A 25,321-nucleotide genomic window follows, 5' to 3' on the forward strand; every position below is an offset into this window, starting at 1 on the left:
CAGCCAAAGGTGCTGTTTAGTGCCCTATGTCATCCATCTACCCCCCACACACACACACACATGTGCACAAACACGCACGCACACACACACACACACACACGCGCATAAACACGCGCGCACACACACAGCCACAGAGACCTGCATCGGGGGGGTGTGTACTATTTTCATACAAGGCGTCATCGGTACTATTTTGGTTGTGGTTGTTTTTAAAAGCCGCCGGTGAGACCTCAGTGGAGGTCCGTGCTTACACTGGCCCCCGGCAGGCTGCTGGGGGGCCTTTTGTTCCACCACTGCTCGGGATTCCACCGATGTTGTCCCACCTCTGCACTGCCGACCCAAATGGATCTCTGCGTTGGGGGGTTCACAGCGGTATAGTGGTCAGACGTGGTGCTCCAACGAAATCTCCAGCCAATAACCCTATCTTCATTCCCTACCTCCCTCCACCCTTACCCCATCCACCTTTACCTCCCTCCACCCTATCCTGCCTCAACCCTTACCTCCTTACCGTACCCCCTACCTCCCTCCATCCTTACCCCAGCCACCTTTACCTCCCTCCACCCTATCCTGCCTCCACCCTTACCTCCTTACCGTACCCCCTACCTCCCTCCATCCTTACCCCAGCTACCTTTACCTCCCTCCACCCTATCCTGCCTCCACCCTTACCTCCTCCCCCCACCACCTCCATCCATCGCTAACTCTGTGTCAATGGAAAGAGAGGAGGACAACATGAGAGAGACAGAGACAGAGTGAGAGGGACAGAGTGGGAGAGAGGGACATAGCAAGAGAGAGACAGATAGAGCCAGAGACATAGCAAGAGAGAGACAGAAAGAGACAGAGAAAGAGAGAGACAGGGACGGAACAGAGCAAGAGAGAGCGAGAGAGAGAGAGGGATGTATTTATTTACCTCAGAGGCCCTGGTTGGTATTTACATCTGCTAAGAGCTTAACAGTGGACTTTTTTGGGGGGTTGTTTTCTTTTTGTGAGTGCGGACCTTGGGAGAGATGTGTGTTCTTGGCTCTGTGTGTCTGTTTTTCGAGTCTTCCTGCGTCATTGCACTACTCTCTCTCCCCCCTCTATCTCTCTCTCTCTCTCTCTCTCATCTTCCCTCCCTCCCACTCTCTCTCCCTCTTACTCTCTTCCTTCCTCTCTCCCTCCCTTCCTCTCTATCTCTCTCCCTTCCTCTCTCCCCTCTCTCTCCCTTCCTTCCTCTCTCTCGCACCTCTCTCCCTCCCTCACTCTCTCCCTTCCTCTCTAACTCTTCCACTCTCCTTATAATTCTCCCGCTCCGTCTCTCTCTCCCTCTTACTCTATCTCCCTCTCTATCGCTTTATCTCTCCGTATCTCTCTGTCTGCCTCCTTCTCTCTCTCTCTTGCTCTCTGTCTCTTTCTTTCTCCCTCTCTCTGTATCTATCTTTATCACTCCCTCTCTCTCTCCCTCTCTCTGTCTCTCTATTTCTCCCCCCTCCCTCTCTCTCTCTCTCTGTATCTCTTTTACTCCCTCCCTCTCTCTCTCCCCCCCCTCTCTCTCTCTCTCTCTCTCTCTCTCTCTCTCTCTCTCTCTCTCTCTCTCACTCTCTCTCTCTCTCTCTCTCTCTCTCTCTCTCTCTCTCTCTCTCTCTCTCTCTCTCTCTCTCTCTCTCTCTCTCTCTCACTCTCTCCCTCTCTCTCCCTCCCTCTCTCTCCCTGTTTATGCAGTGAAGGGGCTCTTTCTGGCAGGGAGGACGGGAGGCAGGATATGCATGCCTCCCACCGTCACTCGATATCTGTGGAAAAAACGGGTCTGATGATTGGATAGTGCAACACCCCCCCCCCCCCCCCCCCCCCAACCCTGTGCTCTCCATCCCAGCTCAGTTTATCCCCCAGCTCTCTCAGCCACCACAAGCCAAAGTACCTTGTAACACATTGTTGTTGTTGTTGTGCTGTTGTTCTATGTGGGGTGGGAGGAATGTACAGTATGGCCCAATCCCATTTGTACCCCTTACCCCTTCCCCTTACCCCTCCCCCTTGTTTTGAAGGGGTAAGGGGAAGGGGGAAGGGGTAGAAATGGGATTGGGCCTATGTATTGCCTGAAGGGAGCCATACTATATAACAATATTACAAGAAATGACACAACAAACGACGCAAAAGCTCATAAGTTATATGAGCTAGAGGTGGTTATAGGGTGTTTGGACTCCCGAAGAAGTCGAACCTTTACCCCGCTGACTTCAATTACATTTATCTCTATCTTCACCATAATCTGTCGCTCACAACAACGAAGAATGTATGTGTTCGACCAAAGTCATGGCCGAGACGCTGCACGCTGAGGCCCCTCGTCAGGGATCACCCGGTCGCTTTGCATTCTCCGCGATAGGGAAATGAGTCTGACGGAGGCAATGCAAACTTTCCAAACCACATGAGAGAGTGAGCAAAACATCACAGCACGATTCGACGTCACCCACTCGTGAGAGGGAGAGGTGTTGTTTTTTTCAGGGAATAGTGAAGTTGAGGAGCAGAGGAGACAGGGGAAGGGGAAGTGGACAAGTGGAGGAGAGACCTGCAGGGGCACCCTCAGGGGACACAGGCCGCGCTCTGTGTTTTCTCGATGGACCAGAGAGCGTGCCGGTTAAACGAAGCGCCTGGCATGGAGGCGGCTTCTGCTTCATCTACAGTGTGTGCTCATGTGTCTGTTTGTGAGAGAGAGAGAGAGAGAGAGAGAGAGAGAGAGAGAGAGAGAGAGAGAGAGAGAGAGAGAGAGAGAGAGAGAGAGAGAGAGAGAGAGAGAGAGAGAGGGAGAGAAAGATATTTGAGAAGCCTGTGTTCATTAAACATCTGCTCTTCATAGGCCGTATTCTAAATAAAACAAAATGCAAACACAAAAACACATATAGGCCTACCTTGTCCTATTTGCGTCATTATAATCAAGCACTATTGAAAAAGCAAAAACAACAACAAGCACTAAGAAAAGGTAATACCGCAATTTGAATGTTGCCTACTTCACTTCATGAATATAACATAGACTTGAATAGGCTATATCTTCGTCCACATGAGCTTCAGGTTCAGCCCTCTACCGCCATCTTGTGTCAACTCTCGCGCAACTCGGAAGTCACATACAAACGTTTCAGGTACGGAGTGTGCATGTGTTGCAATGCAACTGCACATCATAACTAATTGTAACAGTGAAAATAATGTGAAAAAATATATATAACTATGGTAGATTGCGGTAACCCACATGGGAATAAGTGTTCATAAACTTTTGAAAAACATAACTTAAAGGGGTTGTTCGGAATTTTGGACATAGGGCCTGATTCCCAAGTGAGCATTGGTATTCTATATCACTGGAGACAGTTTTCAACACATTTCATTCAGTCCTTCTAGTTGCAGAGTTCGCTCGTGCTAGGCTAGCGCACGTCAACGGGCAATGCTAGCCTGCTATTAAAAACAGTGTTACCCACTCCACAGTACACCCGAGGTAAATCAATTATAACGACAGACTATAAATTTAAATGTCTGTTTATAGAATAATGTTAGAAATAAAACCAACCTTGCATTGCATTGCATTTTGAGGGAATTGCTGGGTCTCAGCAGCAGTGTTATATTCCTGGTAGTAGGCTACGGCAGCGGCGGACTGATGCCTAGGTTACCGACTCTAGTTTTTTTTTACCTGCCGCTGTCATTGCTACAAACGCGGAGTACAGTGAACGAAGGAATTCTATTAGCGTATTCAATTAACAAGATATGGACACGTTTGGAGGAGTTAGCGATGCATCTGCTTTTGAAGACGATTATGAGGAATTTGTTGTATCCAACGAACCGTACATGTACGAGCCGGTGTTTTGATGTCCAAGCCAGCAGCAACAAGCCACAGTTGAGTCCTTTCTTGATCTCGCACTGGAAATTGGTGGAAACTTTGTGTGGTGCCCATTAGTAGCGTTTATTTCTACAATTTCTAAAAGCACACTGAACCACCATGTTGCCTAGTCGTTCAATTGCGCTTCTGTCCCACGCTTCTCTGTTTACGTTCTTCTGTCGTGATTCGGTTACAAACCTAACCAGCGCATAGTAAAATCCCGCTTCTGCTGAGAAAGTAGTCCCTCGATGATTCATGCGATGCAAGGTTAGTTTTATTTCTAACATTATTCTATCAACACAGACATTTAAATCTATAGTCTGGCGTTATAATCGATTTACCTCGGGTGTACTGTGGAGTGGGTAAGACTGTTTTTAATAGCAGGCTAGCATTGCCCGTTGCCGTGCGCTAGCCTAGCACGAGCGAACTCTGCAACTAGAAGGAATGAATGAAATGTGTTGAAAACTGTCTCCAGTGATATAGAATACCAATGCTCACTTGGGAATCAGGCCCTATGTCCAAAATTCCGAACTACCCCTTTAAAGGAACAGACTATATGGTGATTTGAGCTTAGCTACCCGCTAGAATTCCAAGTGAAATTAACCAAGGCTGTAGGCCTACTTTAATTTGCCTCAAAGGAAGTCTGAATTATGACCTTTTCATTTTGCCTGGCCGTCTTGACAGGTTACATGACTCACTGAATCGGACCCAAAAGAAGAACGTACACATTATTTCAGTTCGGAAGTTTGCTAGTTAACCTCACTTTAACTCTACATTACAACTGACAATAGGTTATATTTAAGCAATAGATCACGCCATGCTGTGGTATGTGCTCATTATACCACTGTTAAGGGGCGTTGTCCGGCCCCGACGCGCAGCGGAGGGCCGGCGACCCCCTTCACAGTGGTATAATGAGCACATGCCACTGACTGAAGTGATCTATTGCTTTTATACAACGGTTACTGTTATGGCGAAACGAAAGTCATAGACACACTACATTTAAAAAGAAACCAAGAAAGTCAAAGTAGCCGTTTTATTAAAGACTACCAAAAAGTAGTCCCTCCTGGCTGTCGCTATGCATCGACGGTCGCTATGCAACACACTTTAGCGTCCCTCCGAGAGAAGGCTCCGATAGAGCGGTTCGCCGGCAATTTATCCTATGGAGCAGTTCACTCGCCGATTTTAGACTTCAGTGAACTGTGCTATTGCTTTTATACAACTGTTAAAATTATGGCAAAATGACTTCACACACACACACACTAGTAAAAATACGGTTGTATTCTTTGACACTTTCCACTTCAAGGCGCGGAGTGATACTTTCACAAAATGATTGGGCGTCATAGCAGTTATGTATACGCTCATTATACAACAGTTAGGAACCAATCAGATCGCTGGATTCAGGCCCCCCGTTGTATAATTAAGCAATAGATCACGCCAGGCTGTGGTATGTGCTCATTATACCACTGTTAGGGGGCGTTGTCCGGCCCCGACGCGCAGCGGAGGGCCGGCGACCCCCTTCACAGCGGTATAATGAGCACATGCCACTGACTGAAGTGAGCTATTGCTTTTATACAACGGTTACTATTATGGAAAAACGAAAGTAATAGACACATTACATTTAAAAAAAACAAGAAAGTCAAAGTAGCTGTTTTTTTGAAGAATACAAAAAAGTAGTCCCTCCTGGCTGCCTTCAAAATGCACGACGGTCGCTATGCAACACACGTCCCTCCGAGAGAAGGCTCGGCTAGAGCGGTTCGCCGGTGTAAGTACCATATCGGCTCGGCTTCCAGATCGGCTCGGGTTCCGTCGTCTGCTGATTACGTCACACAATAGCTATCTACAGCAATAAGGTTTTTTATGGCTTAAATTAAAGAGCCTGTAATGATCTTTCATTTTGAACATAGACCATTCCCAACCTATCTGTATGGATAGTTTTCTTCTAAAAACAAAACATCCCTCGGAATCATCTTGGCTGTTAAGATAAGCCGTTGTAAAAACCATATCGGCTTGGCTTCCAGATCGGCTCGGGGTCCGTCATCTGCTGATTACGTTACACAATATCATTGGCTGTACGCTTGAATGGGCGTACATTGTGATTGGCTGTACGTCGGACAGTTGTGATTGGCTGTTTTGTGCTGTAGCTCTGGCTGTAGTGAGCACGTGTAGGTCTATGTCTAGTTTCGGTTTGTGTTGCCAGATTGGGCATATGTCCCGTTTTTCCAGCCTATCGTGATTCAAAGTAGGCAAATCAGGCTGAAAATGTGCCCAATCTGGCAACACGGACGGCTTATCTTAACAGCCAAGATGATTCTGAGGGATGTTTTGTTTTTAGAAGAAAACTATCCATACAGATAGGTTGGGAATGGTCTATGTTCAAAATGAAAGATCATTACAGGCTCTTTAATTTAAGCCATAAAAAACCTTATTGCTGTAGATAGTATATTGTGTGACGTAATCAGCAGACGACGGACCCCGAGCCGATCTGGAAGCCGAGCCGATATGGTATTTACACCGTCCGTGTTGCCAGATTGGGCACATTTTCAGCCTGATTTGGCTACTTTGAATCACGTTAGGCTGGAAAAGCGGGACATATGCCCAATCTGGCAACACAAACCGAAACTAGCCATAGTCAGACCCAGAGCTCTGGTCAGACCTACTCGTGCTCACACATGTGCTCGCTGTTGCCTCGTGGTTGCTATGACTACAGCCAGAGCTACAGCACAAAACAGCCAATCACAACTGTCCGACGTACAGCCAATCACAATGTACGCCCATTCAAGCGTACAGCCAATGATATTGTGTAACGTAATCAGCAGACGACGGACCCCGAGCCGATCTGGAAGCCGAGCCGATATGGTACTTACACCTGTAATTTATCCTATGCAGCAGTTCACTCACCGTGTGCCTAAGCTTTCGTTAGTCTCTCCATCGCCTTGCTCACTCCCGGAGTAACAACATTTACACCCTCTCCATCATTCAACATATTTTTAGGCTTCAGTGAACTGTGCTATTGCTTTTATACAACTACTTTTATACTTTGTAATAGTTTCTACTTCCAGGCACGGAGTGATATGCAAACTTTCACAAAATTATTGGGCGTCATAGCAGTTATGACTCATTATATGCAAATATTTTTGCACTTGATTTCATTTCATTGACTGACTTATATACATCAGGCTATAGGCTACTTCTTGAGAATCCTTACTTATCCTTGTTCACATCATCCAAGCTTTACTGCGAAGGGATTGGCCAATCAGGATCGGTCGCTTTCATTTCCGAATAAGAATCGTGGGCGGCCGTTGAGCCTGCTACGGTCACTTTTAAACAGCGCGTGGAACCTTCGTCCATTACAACACCAGTCCAAGCCGAGGAGTACAATGAATGGTTTATTTTATATGACTATTATTCTGTCAGTCTCTCTCACATCACTCGAAACAGGTAAGAAGGAAGATACCTTCCAAACTCCCCATACAGGACTTTGACATCTTAACAAAAACCCGGTTTTACACACTTGTATTCATTTCTCAGATTAACTTTGTTAAATTAGTCTGGATGTAGGCTAGACACGTGCTTAAAGTGAACTGTGGAATTGGCCTACGATCATTTAAAGGAATGTTGCAATGTTTATTTATGTATAAACTGCTGCAGTCGATAGCATAATAGTGACCGTGTTGGATACAGTTATATTAACATTTTACATTCATAAAAAGTCATGTATAATCTAACAATAACCCTATCTCGTTTTTAGACCACATATACTGTCTAAAACCCCCCGAAGAGGTACCTGTACAATGTAAAAACATTACCGTCAACGGTGGATATAAGTACCCCTTCGATGAAGTGTGCGACCAACTTGAAATCTACTACGATAATCAGGTTAGATCAAACTGTCTGAAGCCATGATCGACTTTATTTCTCTTAGCATTCTAGAAATGAAATGGGCCATATAAGCTCTCAAATGAATATGTCACCCATGTTTGCATAGTAGGCTTAATACGAGTCATATAAAGGGTAAACTGTAGACGCATGCAGCTTCTAAATCTGTGATACTTTTAATTGTATTTGATAACGTTTTACTGGAATCATGTCTATCCAATTGTTTTTTTTGCTTAGACAGTAAAGGAAATTCTTGATGACAAGACATTGCCCATACAAGATCAATGTTTGAATCTGATTGTGAAATGCTTCAGACGAAGGAGAAGTGAAATCTGCAAGAGATTTGGCACTGGTAAGAGAAAAATCCATGCTTGTAACACTATTAACTAAGGTCTATTTAGTCACCTGTTGCTTCCTAATAGCTTCATACTTGTCAACTGACCGCTCATCTTCGACAGTTTCAGATGCTTCCTCTTTATCAGACCCAGGAAAACGTAAGCGGATGTGTTTCTTCTAGTCACTAGAAGAAACAAACACACACACACACAAACACACACACACACACACACACACACACACACACACACGCACACGCACACGCACACACACACACACCAGGGATGGTTTTGTATGTTGGCAGGTGAATTGTGTCACTTTCTTTGTTTCACTTTACTTCCAATAGCTAAACAACAGTTAAACAACACAAGTGAACCGGCTGACACAGACTCAGTGAAAAGTAAGCTGTTTATATTGTTTACACGCAATGCTGTTTATATACATGTGTGTATACTGACCATCAAACATCAAACACGGCTCAAAGTACCCAGCCAGTTTATGTTTTTTTACCCCTTTCTGTTGGACGTTTCCATGACATCAGGTTTTATTACATTATCTAGTTGTGTGGCCGTCAAGTGTCGCAACAGTGAGAGATTTCATGTCATATTCAATGACGCCATACATGTAACTGAGGCTATTTCTTGAGTTGATATATACCCATCAGCTGCGGTTAGTGTTGGTGTGCCGTTGGCGGTGGTGCTACTGCTGTTGGTGCTGTTGGTGCTGTTGGTGGCGTGGCTCTGTCGACGAAAGAAGAAACAGACGTGAGTGTCCACACAATCAATTTTTTCATTGTGTAGGTGTGTTATTGTTCAATTGTGTTTTATATTGTGTGTGCAATCTGATTTAGTACAACTATCCTTATTATGTGTTGTTTATTTGCCAACGTTACAAGACGCCATTCTAGTTCTGAATTCTCTGGAATTAATTTCACGTTTCACATTTCCCAAGATGGTTGCTTGGAATCTGTGTGACATGATGTCTGAAGATTACAATTAGACTCTTCATACTAGAAACATGCATTAGACTATTAGTTTTGTTTATTCAAATCATCACATTAGCTTATTAACTGGATGCCACTTTATTTTTTGAGGAACTTAAACATAAATTGATAGACAACAGAAATATTTTTAGTTCTAACACTTACGTGGACAAGACATTCCACTCACATGAGGGCGAGGGTGCAGCTGAATTCTTGACTTCAAGGAAGTACAAACTACCAACAACAGAAAGGGAGGGGGGGAGGATTCAGTCCACACCCTAACAAACCAGAGTTCATAGGGCTTGTTTATTGCAATGTCACATCACAATGATGAATCTTCAACTCAAACGTCAAGTCCACCCTTCTATATGGCTCTGAAACCTGGAAGACCACCACTAACATACTCAATAAGCTGCAGACTTTCACCAACCGGTGCCTCAGACGCCTCCTGGGAATCTACTGGCCCAACACCATCTCAAACGCCAACCTGTGGGAACTCACCAAACAAGAAACAATAGAAAACCAAATCCGGAGGAGGAAATGGAAGTGGATAGGCCATACACTCAGAAGACAGAAGTCAATCACTAAGCAAGCCCTAACCTGGAACCCACAGGGCAAGAGGAAGAGAGGCAGACCGAGAACCACCTGGAGAAGAACCACAGAACAGGAAATGAAGAAAGAAGGGCTGTCCTGGCCTCAACTGGAGCGGAGGGCCCAAGACAGGAGAGGATGGAGGGGTTTTGTCGATGGCCTATGTTCCTTTGGGAACTTAAAGGCCTAACTAACTAACTAACTAACTACATCACAATGACCACCTCATTTTTTTGCAAGCATAGGAGCATTGGAATGATAGTCATTCTGTTGGTAGTAATTTTCTTTTGTTCATTGTTTACTAGTTATTCGTGAAATGATTTTCTTTATTGCGAAAATGAGAGAGAAATGGTGGTTCAAACTGCCCCAGCATTTTCATGCCAATTCAGAAAAAATATGTTTTCAGTAACGTATACATTTACGTCGATATACAGCTGAGTATCGCCTACGAAAATTCCCATGATGCAGTCTGCTGTACAAGCCCTATTTGCTGACTTTGGTATAATATACAGTTTGAGATTTTCCTGACAAGAAACTTGTTAGCTTTGTATCGGATACATTACTCTGTGATATGTTATTGTTATTTTAGGTCCATATATCCTGTTGCCCATTACATTGATATTGAATTCATCCAGTAGGCAAACCAGGAACCAGAGCCAGGAGTTACCTGTCAATGAACGGACCTAACGATGGTTATAAGTCAGCACCAGGAAATGTGTATGTAACCAGGTGCCATGTTCTGGGGTCTCATTTATAACCGTTGCGTATGCACAAAACGGGGCTGAAAGTGGCGTAGATGACTTTCCACGCCAAGGTTGTGATCTATAAAAAACTAACTTGACGGGAGAATGTGCGCAGCCCTAAGCAAACTCTGACCCATGCGTACACATGGTTTGGAGGAAAAGGAGAATTGGCGACACAGACGGGGTGGTGGTGAACGATTATGTTTTATCATCGCACTTCATAAGTTTAATTTCAACCCGTATCATGTGTTAAATTGATGTGATCAGAATAATTTAAGTCAACTGCGTTATTTCTCAGTTATAACTCCAGAAACATTTCCTTAGAATCAAAATGAAAATTCAAAATCTAAATTCTCTATATTTTATCCCGTCACTCCATACTGTCCACTGACGGGGCAACTGCATGGAATAAAGCATCTGTCCAACATGTGTCAATCACATAATATTTTTATGTGACACTGTAAACACATAATCAAATGTCAATTAAATCCCAAGTGTGGAAAACCAAGCCACATACTCACAATTGTTATATTATTGTCTGTTCCTCTTGATGCTTTTCATGACAAATCAGGCATTAAAAAGGGGCTATGTTCAAGAACATTTTACGTGGGTGATTACAAACTGATAATCCAAGGTGTTCTCGGTCAGTCTTATTACCGTAACCCTATGAATACAGCGGTGAGCCCCGTGCGTAATGCTGCACCATGGCACTGCTGTCACTGCTGGAGGACCATGCAAATGGCAGGATTTGGAGGGAGAGGGTCTTCAGGGACCATAATGATTTATTGGTACATAAAAATGTGTACCTTAATGTCAGACCACTTCTTTTTTAATTCTGGGACTGTGCGCTCCGTGCCACTGAGTTCACTGCTGCAGCAACATGTTGCTATGACTCTGCTTTTTGTTGTTAGTGATCCCAATCCCGTGACGGCCGAACGAAACTACTTTTCGGGCCTCCACCTCACCCACAAGTGTCTCCACACGCTTTTTTGCTTTTCTCAGACCTTCTGCCATTCTTTCCGACCAGACATAATACTTCCATCTGAGTCTGTTTTATATGCAGATCGCATTCATGAGGCCGTATGCATTGACTATTTATGGTTAAAAAGGGGCGTGTACAGGGCGGAAAGTGAAGCTGATTCAGCTGCGCACACTTGTAGGCACTCTGTGATTTATACAGCAAAGATTGCTTAGAGGTGTGCGTATGCAGGGTTTTATAAGTCTGAATATTTTTTGGCGCGCGCAAAACTTGGCTTTTGGGCGTACGTACACTTTTAGTAACGATCCAACGCAGAGTTTTATAAATGAGACCCCTGAACTTTGTAAAATTGGCTGAACTATGATTATTTAATTTGTTAAGTTGTTAGAGAGTTTGCAATGGTAAGATATTATTGTCTTGCTGAATTAGTCAATTTTTTCTAATGTTGATAATACTACTACTTATAATTGATAGAATTTAAATAGCGCTTTTTTGTCCAATCAAAAGTGCTTTACAGTGAAAGGAGGGACCTCACTAACCACCACCAATGTGTAGCACCCACATGGGTGATGGACGGCAGCCAATCGGCGACAGAACGGTTATGATTAGAGGGGGCAGATTGAATGAGCCTGGTTAGGCAGTTTTACCCAGGACACCAGGAATCCCCTACTCTTTGCGTTAAGTGCCTCGGGTTCTTTTATGTCATCAAAGTGAGTCAGGACCTCCGTTTTACGAAGATTTTTTGATGATCAAAGCAGTGCGTTCCTAACTACAGGTAATACATTGCTGGAAAGTTAGCGCCATTTTGAACCTAATTACGGGATTTATTACATGAATATGGGTATCTTTTTTGTTTATGTATGTGTTTGTTACGTAAACTGCATAATTGTGCGTTAGTAGATGTTTAGCAGTAGTAGAAGTAGTAGTTATAATAGAGTACTACTAGTAACAAGCACGACAGTCACAATAGTCTAGTCTAGACAAATTGACTGGGTTCGCACCCCAATGGCTGCTGATGTCTGACCCCTACCTGCCCCTTAATGACATGTATCTGAAGTCAATATTAGATGCTTTGGTTGGTTGCATCTGCTCCCACTCTTCCAGTAGGTCATAATGTGCGCCTGTACTTCTTTCTGTTTGCCCTTCATGCTGTCTGTCAGGAGACAGTTTTAATTGTGCTAAAAAGTTGTTGAATGGAGGTTCAGACAGTACCAGGATTATACTAACTGTGGCTGGCGTCTCTCCTTCCCTGGCTCAGGGTCAGGACTGAAGACGGGGCTCTCCCTGAGCAGACTGCGGCACAACCTGAAGCACAATCACTGCTAAGTGGAACCAGTAGGTAAGAAGATACTGGCTGTACTAAACATTACAATGTTTACATTGCCAGTGCCCATTTTATTAAGCAAGTAAGTAGTAAGTAAGTAAATACGTAATTAACCCCAAAGTGACAATTCAGTTGACACAACAGCATAGTCAGTGGCAAAAAGGGAAGTAAACAAACTAGTAAAATAATTAAAATAAAGTAATGGAGATGAAGATGCCACATACGATGTTCAGTGCCTCTTGTTCTATGTCTTTGTTGACATGGATTTCGTCCGGGGGCTTTTTCTGCTGACTACAGCGCTGCTACAGATGATGTGACCGTGACCATGCCCGATGCCTCTGGTAAGTAAAGGTGGCGTCGAATCAGATCCGGCTGTTGGGCACCCTAGTCCTTTGGCTCCTGTAGGTATTTCTATGGGAAGGAAGTATTTGATGCAGTGGCGTGTCCGTAATAACTGAAAAGAGAAGGGGTGGTGCATTGAATAACAGGGTGTGGCACCAGATCACAAAGCGGTCCGGAGAATGTAGACTGCACCGCTGAAAGTAGGCCTACTTTACAAGCGTTTTGAATCTCTCTTCAAGCATGATTTGAAAACGGTGATGTTACGGTTATGATATCGCATCGGGTGGGACCTGTTGTACGAGGAATGCACTCAATTGTTGTCAGGTCACGTGCGAGGCTCACAGCCTACGTCTTCGGCTGCCAACCGATATAAAGCAAGGCATGTGCATAGTCATATGCACATGTGTCTGAGGCATTGCCATGCTGGGCCTACTGATCTTATGATTCAACCCATCCTCAACCTTATACTTCTATTATTAAACATGATTTTGTTAATGTGTCGTTAAAATAGTTATCGAGGCCTGAACATTTTATTTATTTCTTTTTTGGTTTCATTGGTTGATATTTGATAGTGGCGTTATAACTGTACTAACCTGTTTTTATTTATTTTTTCATACAGGAGGGAAAACACGTTTGAATGGAGATTGTAAAGATTGAGGGCGAAAATTGTATTGAAGTATTGGCTTTGGCCCCGTCCACACAGTCTTGTACGTTTGGTCCGACCGTCCAGACAAACCCGGAATTTTGGATACCTGCAAACACATTTTTTTAAACCAGGGGCCTCTACGAATTCTCTTTTTTTGCATAGGAAATTCCCTTCCTATGGAGATGACCCCGGAAGTGGTTCGAATTCTAAAAATGCTCAAATTCTAAAAGGAGCCTTGATGCTTCCTTTAACCCTCCTTTATACTCCTGAGCTTCCTTTGCGAAAGGAAAGGACATAGTGGTATCCCATATTCCTTTACGGCGGCAATATTTAAAGCAACATGCCATCGACGAAGTTAACCGACTCTACGCAAAGACGCATGAGAGATGCGGGAAAGCAGAAGAATAGAAGAGAAGAAAATACAATTGATGATAACGGATACCAATTACAGAAACATAATTATTTGAATACAAATTAATTCATTTATTGCTGGTTAGTAAGCACATAAAATACACCATAAGAAAATAAAATGCCAACTACACACTAGGGCCCGACCGATATTGATTTTTGAGTGCCGATGCCGATTATTTTCAGAGAAAAATTACGATTACGATTTAATTGGCCGATTTAAAAAAAAAAAAAAAAAACATAAAACGTAGTTTTTGATACCTTAAATATAATAATAATAATAATAATAATAATTCATTTTATTTATACTGCACTTTATATTCAAGAATCTCAAAGTGCTTCAGAGAAAAAAATACCAAAAAACTATTAAAAAAGGGGGAACCTCAAAGAAAGTTTAGCTGAATGCTCTTTTAAAGAGATGGGTTTTGAGGTTCCGTTTAAAAAGAGCTGTAGTATATACTTTAAACACTTTGGACGAATATGTGAATTGAATGCAGAACCTTTGAGTGTTTTAGAATACATTTACAGTCAAAAATGAGTGTAATGTAAAATGTAAAATAAATAACTAACTAATAACTAAAATGTAAAATAAATAACCCAATGTGCTGCGCTCGTGAGCAGTGACTTACACGTGCGTGCTGAGCATTATGGTCTCACCGTTAGAGTCTACAGTATAACAAATTAACATGGCCTGGGACCTAAAGAAAAACAGGCACAACATGCTCAAACAACGCGTCTTGTGTACATTGGTGAGGTGAGCGCGCAGCTGCCTGAGCGAGCGTGCTTTCATGTTGTATGGTAAAATTCAATCTCCTCTTTTTTACTCCAGCTAAAGTTGTTAGTTAGCAAGGCGAGTAGGAGCGCAATCTGCAGGATACTAATCGCAATAACATTTATAAAAAAAATAAATAAAAAAAAATAAATCGGTTGTAATCGGCGTCTTTTTGGCCGATGCCGATTATTTTCAAAAAGGCTATAATCGGCCGATTAAATCGGCAGGCCGATAAATCGGTCGGGCCCTACTACACACCAACCCTACCAGCTGGGCATAGTTCGATTTCCGTCAAATTTGTTTGATTTGATTTGTATTATTTTTGTAGTTTTAAATACAGCCCCTTGGTAAATTAATTATTAACTGTACATTAAAAAGTATATTTTTAACGGTGTGTGTGTGTGTGTATGTTGGGGGGGGAGGGGGTGATGAGGTCAGCATTGACAAGAGCGGTTGCATTTCCTTAGCTGCCGAAGAAAGTAGATTCTCTGGTGGGCTTTCTTAGTGAGGGAGCTGATATTTGATTCCCACTTGAGGTCTTGGGAGATGACTGTCCCCAGGAAGGGATATGATTCGACAGTGTTCACTGGGGAACCATGATGCATGATGGGGGCTAGTGGAGCTGGAGATTTTCTGAGGTCCACTACCGTCTCCACTGTTCTTTCTGCCTTTAGGGCTAGATTGTTATCCCAATCTCATGAGGGCTCATCTAATGGTTCGATTTAGTTGGTTTTTTCAATTATCACTTTGCCACTTGCTTTGACGTTGGTTTCCACAATGTCTGTTGTGTAAAACATTCTAAAACTGGTGTAAAATGTTGCTGGCCAAATTAATGCGAAAACAATGAATATATTGCGCAGCATTTATAATGACGTCATCATATAGACTTTCTCTCAGCACCCCCAGGAGTCAGTAAGTCAGAATGTTGTGTGCTCCCTCTATCCCCCCTCCATTTACATATCCACAAACACATCTATGTTCCAATTTTCTTATTTATGTTGCAGGCCACACACAAATGTGGCCCTTTTTATTTTATATATATATATGTATATCGATTTCCCCCCCTTAAACTTCAAAATTAGACCATATCTTTAACCACTGTCTAACATTTTTGAGTTAATTGTAATTTTGGCACAATTAAGAAAAAGTAATACACTCATTTGAATGGAGCCTACTTCACTTCATGAATATAAAATAGTATTGAATAGACTTTCAGGTTCAGCCCTCTACCGCCATCTTGTGTATTTGCTCAACTCGAGTCACAGTCCCAGTTCGAGAGAAAGAACGGAAGATGCAACGTGTCTTGAATGTCAGCAATTACTGTGAATCTTTTTGCTTATTCGCCGATCGCCGTTGTATTTACATGGGCACAGACAGAGGGGCGATCAAACATGTATCGACATACAATAGGGTCATGTTATGCATTAATTTTCCCATATTGATGGTAGTTATCAAATGGTCATATCTCTTAATCCCAGGTAAATAGATTGGACGATCGATCTCTATCTAGAGATACTCATCTGTATATACTGTAGATATATATAGATATAGAGATATAAATATAAATAAATACATATAAATCACATTTCTCTGGGGCTGCAGACAGGTGTCGTCGCGGTCTCTCCGATGCGATGACTATTCATTCATTATTTCCGCATTTACAAATTTCTCCTACAGGGGATTGATAAAGTTCTATCTATTGAAAGGAAAGAAACACTTGGTCATACTTTACACGCTTTACCACAGCATTGGCCTACTGAATGCAACAGATATATTTTAAGCATTGGAATGAATGCCACATTAATATTTGATGCAGTGGCGTGTCCGTAATAACTGAAAAGAGAAGGGGTGGTGCATTGAATAACAGGGTGTGGCACCAGATCACAAAGCGGTCCGGAGAATGAATGACTGCACCGCTCCTGTATGTCTTTGCAGGTTTGCAACGTTTAAAAGTTCAGGGGAAAGTTTATGCCTGTCTTCTGGGGTTGCTTAAAACAACAGCCTTTTGAGGGAGTGTTGTTTCTGAATATTAGTGTTAAGGGCCAATAATGCTTACTATCATACATTAGTCACCATTGTCTGTGGACACATTTGTACGCTAAAATCTCACTCTGAACTCAGTTCAAAACTTGAGAGCCCTGTTTCCGTTGACTCCCGAGCTGCCCTAGCTCTAGCTAAATCGTACAATGAATGGTTTATTCTATATGATTTGTATTCTGTCCATTTCTCTCGCACCACCCGTATCAGGTAAGAAGCAATATTCTTTCCAAACTCACACTACAGGACTTTTACATTTAAACAAAATCCCGTCCGAGGAGAGCAGCTCGCTGTCAAATGAACTTGAAATGGATGAGGCTCGGTACCGGACACACTTGTGGGATGTTTTCAGATTGTTCAAAGATTAGACCTATAGGCTACTATGACTTGGAAATGGGTCTGGAAGTATGGTAAAAGTCCTGTAGTGTGAGCTTTGCCGGTGATCGTTGAAAGGAATGTCGGAAGTTGTTATTTATTTATTGACTAGCGCTAGATAGGATTTCATTTGCATTTGACGCATTTCTAGGAAACATTTGCCTTGGAACCCCTGTGGTAATTACTATGCAATGTAAAAACATTTCAACCGGAGATGGATATTATAAATACCCCTGGTCTCTGCCTCCGGGTAAAGTGTGTAAAGATCTTGAAGTCTACGCCGACAATCAGCCGGTAAGTCTTGCTAGACCCATAAATTGGCTTATTTTTCTTCTTAGCATCTTTCTCAATATATAGGCCTATGCCTACATGTCTGATCTGTTTAATTTGAACAATATGTTTGTGGACAAATACGAATATGCCTAATGCCTAATTGCCTTTCGATGAACAACAGCCTAAGCCAATTAAATAGATGATAATAAGACCATATTCCTTATTTTAATCAGCTAAACTACCTGAGGCTGTGTGGCCAGCCTGTGCATAAGGAAACAATGCAAAGTAACACACCTTCCTTTTTGTGTAGAAGTTTTATTTGAATGTAGTGTATGGTAATTCATTGTTTACTGTTCCTCCCGAACAATGTCTGATGGTTACTCTCTTTTTGTATCTGCTTAAGATACTACTGGCCAAACATCCTAACGCAACACTCCCTAAACTAACACAGTGTCGAAACCTGACTGTGAGATGCATCTACGAAATGAATGGCACTGTAAATGTGGATGAGATCTGCAGGGAATTTGTCACCGGTAAGAGAAAAATCAATGCTTTTAAGTTGTGACACTATTACTAAGGCCTACCTATTTACTCACCGGTTGCTTTATAATAACTTCACATATACTTTTCAACTAAACACTCGTGTTCAACAGATTCAGATGCTTCCTCTTTATCAGACCCAGGAAGACGTAAGCTGATGTGTTTCTTCTAGTGTGTGTGTGTGTGTGTGTGTGTGTGTGTGTGTGTGTGTGTGTGTGTGTGTGTGTGTGTGTATGTGTGTGCACTAAACTGATCTCATATCTGCAATAGCTAAACAACAGTTAAACAACACAAGTGAACAGACTGACATGGACTCAGTGAAAAGTAAGCTGTTTATATTGTTAATACGCAATGCTGTTCATATACAATGTGTGTGTGTATATATACTGACCATTGTCATTGAACTGATCTCTTAACTTAAACAGATGAACCATCACCCACGGATCAACGTACCAAGCCAGGTGATGTTTTTTTTCCCCTTTCTGTTGGACGTTTCCATGACATCAGGTTCCATTGCATTATCTAGTTGTGTGACCGTCAAGTGTCGAACAGTGAGAGATTTCATGTCATATTCAATGATGCCATACATGTAGCTGAGGCTATTTTTTGAAGTTGCTATGTACCCATCAGCTGCGCTTTGGATTACTGTTGGTGGGCCGGTGGCGGTGGTGTTGGCGGTGGCGGGCGCAGCGTGGTGGTGTCTACGAAAAAAGAAACCGATGTGAGTGCCCCGAGTTTGTTAAAATAGTTGAAATCTCTTGTTTTCTTATTGTGTAGGTGTAGTATTGTTTTATTGTGTGTTATTATGTATTGTTTATTTGTCAACCGGTGCCACAATGCTATGTTCCAAATCATGTGATCTGAGTTTCTGAAAGCAAGTTACAAGCCGCCGTTCTAGTTCTGAATTCTCACATTGCATATTTCACATAGTAGTAATTGTTTGTATAAAAATGAATAATGGTGAAAAAGCACCAAGATGGCTGCTTTGAATCTGTGTGACATGATGTCTGAAGATTACAATTTGACTCTTCCTACTAGTAACATGCATTTGACTTTTAGTTTTGTTTATTCAAATCATCACATTTGCTGTTTTAGCTTTTAACCTGGATGCCACTTAATTAAGTTGAGGAACTTTAATTGATAAACAACCGAAATCTTTTTACTTTTAACACGCACGTGGACAAGACCTGCCACTCACATGAGGGCGAGGGTGCAGCTGAAGCAATGAAGCAAGGAAGTACAAACTACCCACAACAGAAAGGGGGGGGGGGGGGGGGGGGGAGAATTCAGTCCACACCCTTTCAAACCAGAGTTCATAGGGCTTGTTCATTGCAACGTCACATCACAATGACCACCTCCATTTTGCAAGCATAGGAGCATTGGAATGATAGTCATTCTGTTTGTAGTAATGTTTTTTTGTTCATTGTTTACTAGTTAATTGTGAAATGATTTTCTTACATTGCGAAAATGAGAGAGAAATTGTAGTGCTTCAAACTGCAACAGCGTTTCTCATGCCACCTCGGCAAAACTATGTTACAGTAGATTACGATATATTTACGTTGATATACGGCCAGTATCGCCAACAAAAAATCCCATGATGCTGTCTGCTGTACAAGCCCTATTTGCTGACTTTGGTATATACATTAATAAACTGTTTGAGATTTTCTTGTCAGGTATGTATCGGATACATTACTCTGATTTGTGGTTGTATTTTACGTCCATTAATTCTGTTGTCCATCACTTTGATATTGAAATCATCCTGTAGGCCAACCCAGAACCAAGGACTGGAGTTAACTGAACTGGACAGACCCGACGATGGTGATCAGACACCATCAGGACATGGGTATGTGACCAGGAGCCATATATTGCACTTTGTAAAATTGGCTAAACTATGATTATTTCAATGGTTAAGAAGATGTAAGAGAGTTTTCAATGATAAAGATTCGATCTTATCGTCTTGATGAAATAGTTAATTTGTTCTAGTGTTGTGGATCAAAGCAGTGCGTTCCTAACTACTGACAATAAATTGTTGGAATGGTAACACCATTTTGAACCACAGGGCAATGGGGAGGAAAGACTGAAGGGTTTCAAAGCGATTTATTACATGTATTTGGATATCTTTTTGTCACGGTTAGCGGGTGGCAGGCAGGCAGGTAGGACCCAAACGCAGACAGTTCGAGTAAAAGGATAATTTATCAACTCAAAAAGGCAAGGGACACGGGTGACACGGGTGACACGGGTGACACGGGTGACACGGGTGACACGGGTGACACGGGTGACACGGGTGACACACAGGACAGAACTCACCACAAACTAAAATGATCCGACCAGGAACAAAGGAAAGACAAGGGCTTAAATACCAAACACACACAGGGCACGCAACGAGTAACAGCTGAGACACATTAGGGAGGGAGCAGTAATCACACAGGAGGGATACCTGACATGGGGAGAAACAAGACCGATAGCAAAGTAAAACAGGTAACACACCAAAACAAGACAAGGAAACAGACAGACCATGACACTTTTTTGTTTATGCATGTGTTTATTACGTTAACTGCATAATTTTGCATTAGAAGTATAGCAGTAAAGTAGTAGTAGAAGTAGTAGTTATACTAGAGTACTGTTAGCAACAAGCACGATATTCAAGATAGTCTAGTCCGGCCAAATTGACTGGGTTCGCACCCCAATGTCTGCTGATGTCTAACCCTGGTTAGACATGCATCTGGTTGCAGATGCAAAGTTGCCTTTCGATGCAGCCTTAGATAGTGTTCTAAGTAGTTAAGAACGCAAGATGGTTTAATTGATACGATTGGCTATGAGCTACGTACAAACGCATTTGATAGACATTCGTACTCTGGGCATTCGTAAACCACGCCTTAAATACGAGAAAATTAATGTGTGGTTCCCAGACCAAGGCCCAATCCCGTTTCTTTGCTCACTGTCTCAACCCTACATCTCAACCCTAACCCTCATTGCTCATGCTCATTGCTCATTGCTACCCCTAACCGATCCCCTACCAAATGGGACAACCCTACCCTGTGATCTCATCATGGCCTCCCCGTGCCCCCTAGCAGATAACCAGACCCCTGGTAATGTTACAAGAGACAGACTGGCTGCCATTGTCTCGGGCAACGAGCAAGACCCATTGTAAAGATGTTTAACCTGAAATGGTATTTATATTTTGTAATTGGCATGTTTAAATAAAGTGTTAAAAAAAACATCATACTATTTGTCCCTCGTAATATACCTTTATTTTGAATGTCACTTAGCTACATGTTAAAGGTGGTATTAGGGTGCACTCACACTAGGCCATCTGGCCGTGGCCGTTGGCCGTTTTCACACCTAACCGTGCTCAAATGGCCCCATTGTTCTCTGGCCTGCACTCACACTAGGCCATCTGGCCGTGGCCGTTGGCCGTCGCAGCTGTGGCCTGGCCACGGAAGGCTCTTGTACATACGTCATCACGTCGTAACACGTCATCACCAAGCGTCCGCTGCATGGACCATAATAAAGTCTGCCGCCAGTCAGAGTTTTAACAACAATGGACAACAACACAGAGAACACACCAACAGTGGAACCGCTTGACGCGATGTTTACCGTTTAATGGGAAAGAAGGCTCGTCGCCTTTATTATGTCCGTGGTCGTCGCATTGACTATATGTCATCCAGCTCAGGTTGCGTAGCGCGTGTCGGCTCATTAGCATCTGTACCGTAGCGGCCCGTGCCGTAGCAGCACACCTCTCCCAAGTGGCCAAATTGGCCCGGCCTGGCCAGACTGGCCACACTCACACTGGCAGATTTGAGCACGGTTAGGTGCTAAAACGGCCACGGCCACGGCCAGATGGCCTAGTGTGAGTGCACCCTTAGATAATAATCGGTTATGAACAAGAACACTAGAAGAAACACTTTATTTAAATAAGAACCACTGAACCACCCATCTAAAAATACACACACACTCATCTAAAAATACACACACACTCATCTAAAAATACACACACACGCACACCTAAAAATACACACACACACACACTCTCTCTCTCAGCTTTTGAGAGAATGGTGGAGAATCACATCTTCTCCACCATTCCGCCGACTTTGCCTCGCTCTCCTCATGCCTCGCCTGCCCCCTGGCACTCTCCTCTTGGAAGGGGTGTCTGGGGTGGTGGAAGAGGTGCCTGGGGACGGGTGGAGGAGCATGAGGGAGAGGTGGGGGGGGGCTGGTGGCAGTGGACTCAACGAAGTCCTGAAAGAAAACGAATAAGAAGGAAATAGGAATTATATGCCAGAACTGGTTGATATGGCCATATGTTATGTACAATATATAATAGCTATGTACACAATATAGTACTGCCAAAAAATACATTGATTAACCATGTAATATTACTAATATAATATAATATATTAGTATAATAATACTTATAGAATATTACTAATATAATATAATATATTAGTATATATAATATTACTTATAGAATATTACTAATATAATATAATATATTAGTATAAAGCTTATTTTTAACCTGGAGTCACTAGAACATGGAAGATCTGGATATCATACGACATGATATCCAGCCCGGTCGTATGCAGCCCGGTCTGCAGCCCGGCCGAGAACCGGGGTCGGGCGGCCCGCGAAAGTCGGCCGCGGACTTTCGCGATCTTCCGCGAAAGTCGGCCACAGACTTTCGCGATCTTCCGAGAGTCCGCGGCCGGGCTTCGAAGCCCGCGGCCGGGCTGCAGAGTATAATAAAAAAATAATTACTAGTTAATTACAGAGAAAACACTTACATTTGTGTTTTTCCAATCCTGTCGCATCTTTTCGCCCTCCATCTTGTCTAGGATATTTCTTGATTTTCCGTTTTCTCGCAAGGTATTGTGGGAGCAAGTCAGAACTGAAGCGCTTTGAGGGTGCCCATCGAAAATCTCAATTTTGAGGGGATGTTAGCCCTCCCCCTACCCCTTAAGCTACCTTTAAACTGATATTAGGACATGGCTCCACGGTGCGTGAACGCGCAACAGCGAGGGTTAGGGCTGAGATTTTGAAGCGAGCCAAGTAATGGGATTCAACCCAAATCTCAATGTAGATTGAGGTGAGGTCTGGCGTTAGACACGATTGTTGAAGTATGCAATTATATGAAAATAGTACAATGGTATAGGAGAGACTTATATTCACATGAGAAAGATATTTAGCTTTCTAAGTTTAGATTTAGCTTTCTGCTAAATCTTAAGTACATTGCACTTTCTATAATGCATTCTTCAAGATTTGCATGTAAATTAAAAAAATATGTATTATAAAGTTAAGGAGGGCTGGCAAATGTCCAGTTGGAAAGTTATAAATATATACAAAGGAACTCAAACAATTTGAGGGAGGGTGGGGGCTTGCAACAGTTAGAGACCGTGTTGGGGTTGCCCGGGTAACTCCCGGGCAGGATTTCAATTTTTGAGCATGGAGTGGGACATTTTGCGTTGGTAGAGCTTTCAGAAATGACTGTGCAGGGTTTCATTTCTGTTTACATTGAAACACCTACTTCCTGAAATGCATTCAGAGATGGAATTGTTGTTTGAACATTGCTTACTGTGACTTGTGAGAGTCAGCCCACAGTGTGAAGTCTCTCAGCCTGCCGTCTGATACAGCCTTTTGTATTTCTATTTATTTTAGAGGAGCTCTGGTAGTCTAGTTTTCCCAGCTTTATTTTGTAGTTTAGTCTTGATGTTGTTTTGGTAGTTTAAGAGCTACCGCTGGGTCCTACGGCCTACAGCGGTTGGCCCAGTAGTTCATCCAACTTTTTGTTCTGTTTCAACCCATGCACACGCTCTCACGCCACACTTCGTGCTCTTTCCTACATTATCAATTGCTGATGTCATGTTGATCAAAATGTATTGTAATGGTCTCTATGGAATAGTCTCACCCCCACAACATTTAGGTATTAGTTCATTGCATAAGTCTTTACATGCAAAATGGTTGAACAAGTTGTCATAATATGTCAAGCATATTTTCTATACATTTCTATACACTGGCATTAGACTCTTTTTTTGTTATTTTTTCTAAATATGTCCTGAATTGGTCAATTGCTACCAGGTGAATCTTGACTTTCTCTAAAGAAGGGAAATGTGTGAAGTGTGAGATCAACCAACGATCAACCAGTACTGGAATAGCTCAAAGGTGCATCTCCTGAACCATGAAATGGCAAGTATATATATAGCTGGAGCACAACACAATGTTACACGAATTTGTGGCCCAACAGACAGGAACTGCTGTTGGGCCAGCAGTTGTAAGATGACTGCACTGTAATTCCTACAGCAATGCATGTAGTTTACCCTAAAGAGATTTTCCTATGTTCACATTTCTAGCAATGACATGGTCTGTCAAAAAATTACAGTACAAACAGTCAAAGCTCTCTTGCAATCAATCTCCCACATACACTAAGGTGTAACTTACAATTTACAATAAGTGTCTTCAAAACTTTAGCCATAGTTTACATCAGAACATCCCTCCAGAGTACACTGTTATATTGACAACATGACTAAGCAATTTGACTGTCCTATCCGTAGACAATGACACAAGGACTTGTCATTCTGATGGCACTGACATGTTAATTGAAACAGATATTTACTTTTGAGTGATGAACTAAGGGTTTTGAGCAAGAGACTGGCTTTTGCAGGTAATCCATGGTGTTTTGCTATTTGAACGCATTGTTTTGAGTAATGCACTTACTGCTTTGCAAATTTCAATTCTGATCTGAGAAATGTACCAAAGCGACTGAGAAAAACTGTTCTGACCCCATAACAATGTCGTGAACGCAGACTTTCAGGTTCAGCCCTCTACCGCCATCTTGTGTCACGCTGAAGTATTTGCTCAACTCGTCTAAGTTACATTCCCAGGTCGAGAGAAGTCGGAAGATGCAACGTATCTTGAATGTCAGCAATTACTGTGAATATTTTTGCTTATTCGCCGTTGTATTTAAATGGGGGCAGAGGGGCGATCAACCATGTATCGACAACGTTTGTCTTACAAACAATAGGGTCATGTTATGCATTCATTTTCTCATATTTGGTCATATCTCTTAATCCCAGGTAAATAGATTGGACGATCGATCTCTATCTCTAGAGATCACTCATCTACTGGATATCTATAGATATAGAGATATCTCTATAGATTGATCTCTATATAATTTAGATATCTATAGATATCTCTATATATCGGTTAATAGAAATAGATATATATGGAGCAACATTGGAAATAATAAATCACATTTGCAGACACATGGCTGGCTCCTT

General features: G+C 42.5%; 1 protein-coding gene across 1 annotated transcript; it reads left to right on the forward strand.

The window, feature by feature from the left end:
* Positions 1-7,020: 7,020 nt before the first annotated feature.
* Positions 7,021-14,255, forward strand: LOC132446425 (uncharacterized). The gene is made up of 9 exons (XM_060036704.1): positions 7,021-7,264; positions 7,575-7,702; positions 7,940-8,054; positions 8,161-8,196; positions 8,385-8,438; positions 8,703-8,802; positions 12,592-12,671; positions 12,921-12,998; positions 13,619-14,255. The coding sequence occupies exons 1-9, from the start codon at positions 7,204-7,206 to the stop codon at positions 13,654-13,656; spliced, it is 690 nt and encodes a 229-aa protein (XP_059892687.1). The 5' UTR covers positions 7,021-7,203; the 3' UTR covers positions 13,657-14,255.
* Positions 14,256-25,321: the final 11,066 nt, after the last annotated feature.

This window comes from Gadus macrocephalus, chromosome 2 (assembly GCF_031168955.1).
Source record: "Gadus macrocephalus chromosome 2, ASM3116895v1".
NCBI lineage: Eukaryota > Metazoa > Chordata > Actinopteri > Gadiformes > Gadidae > Gadus > Gadus macrocephalus.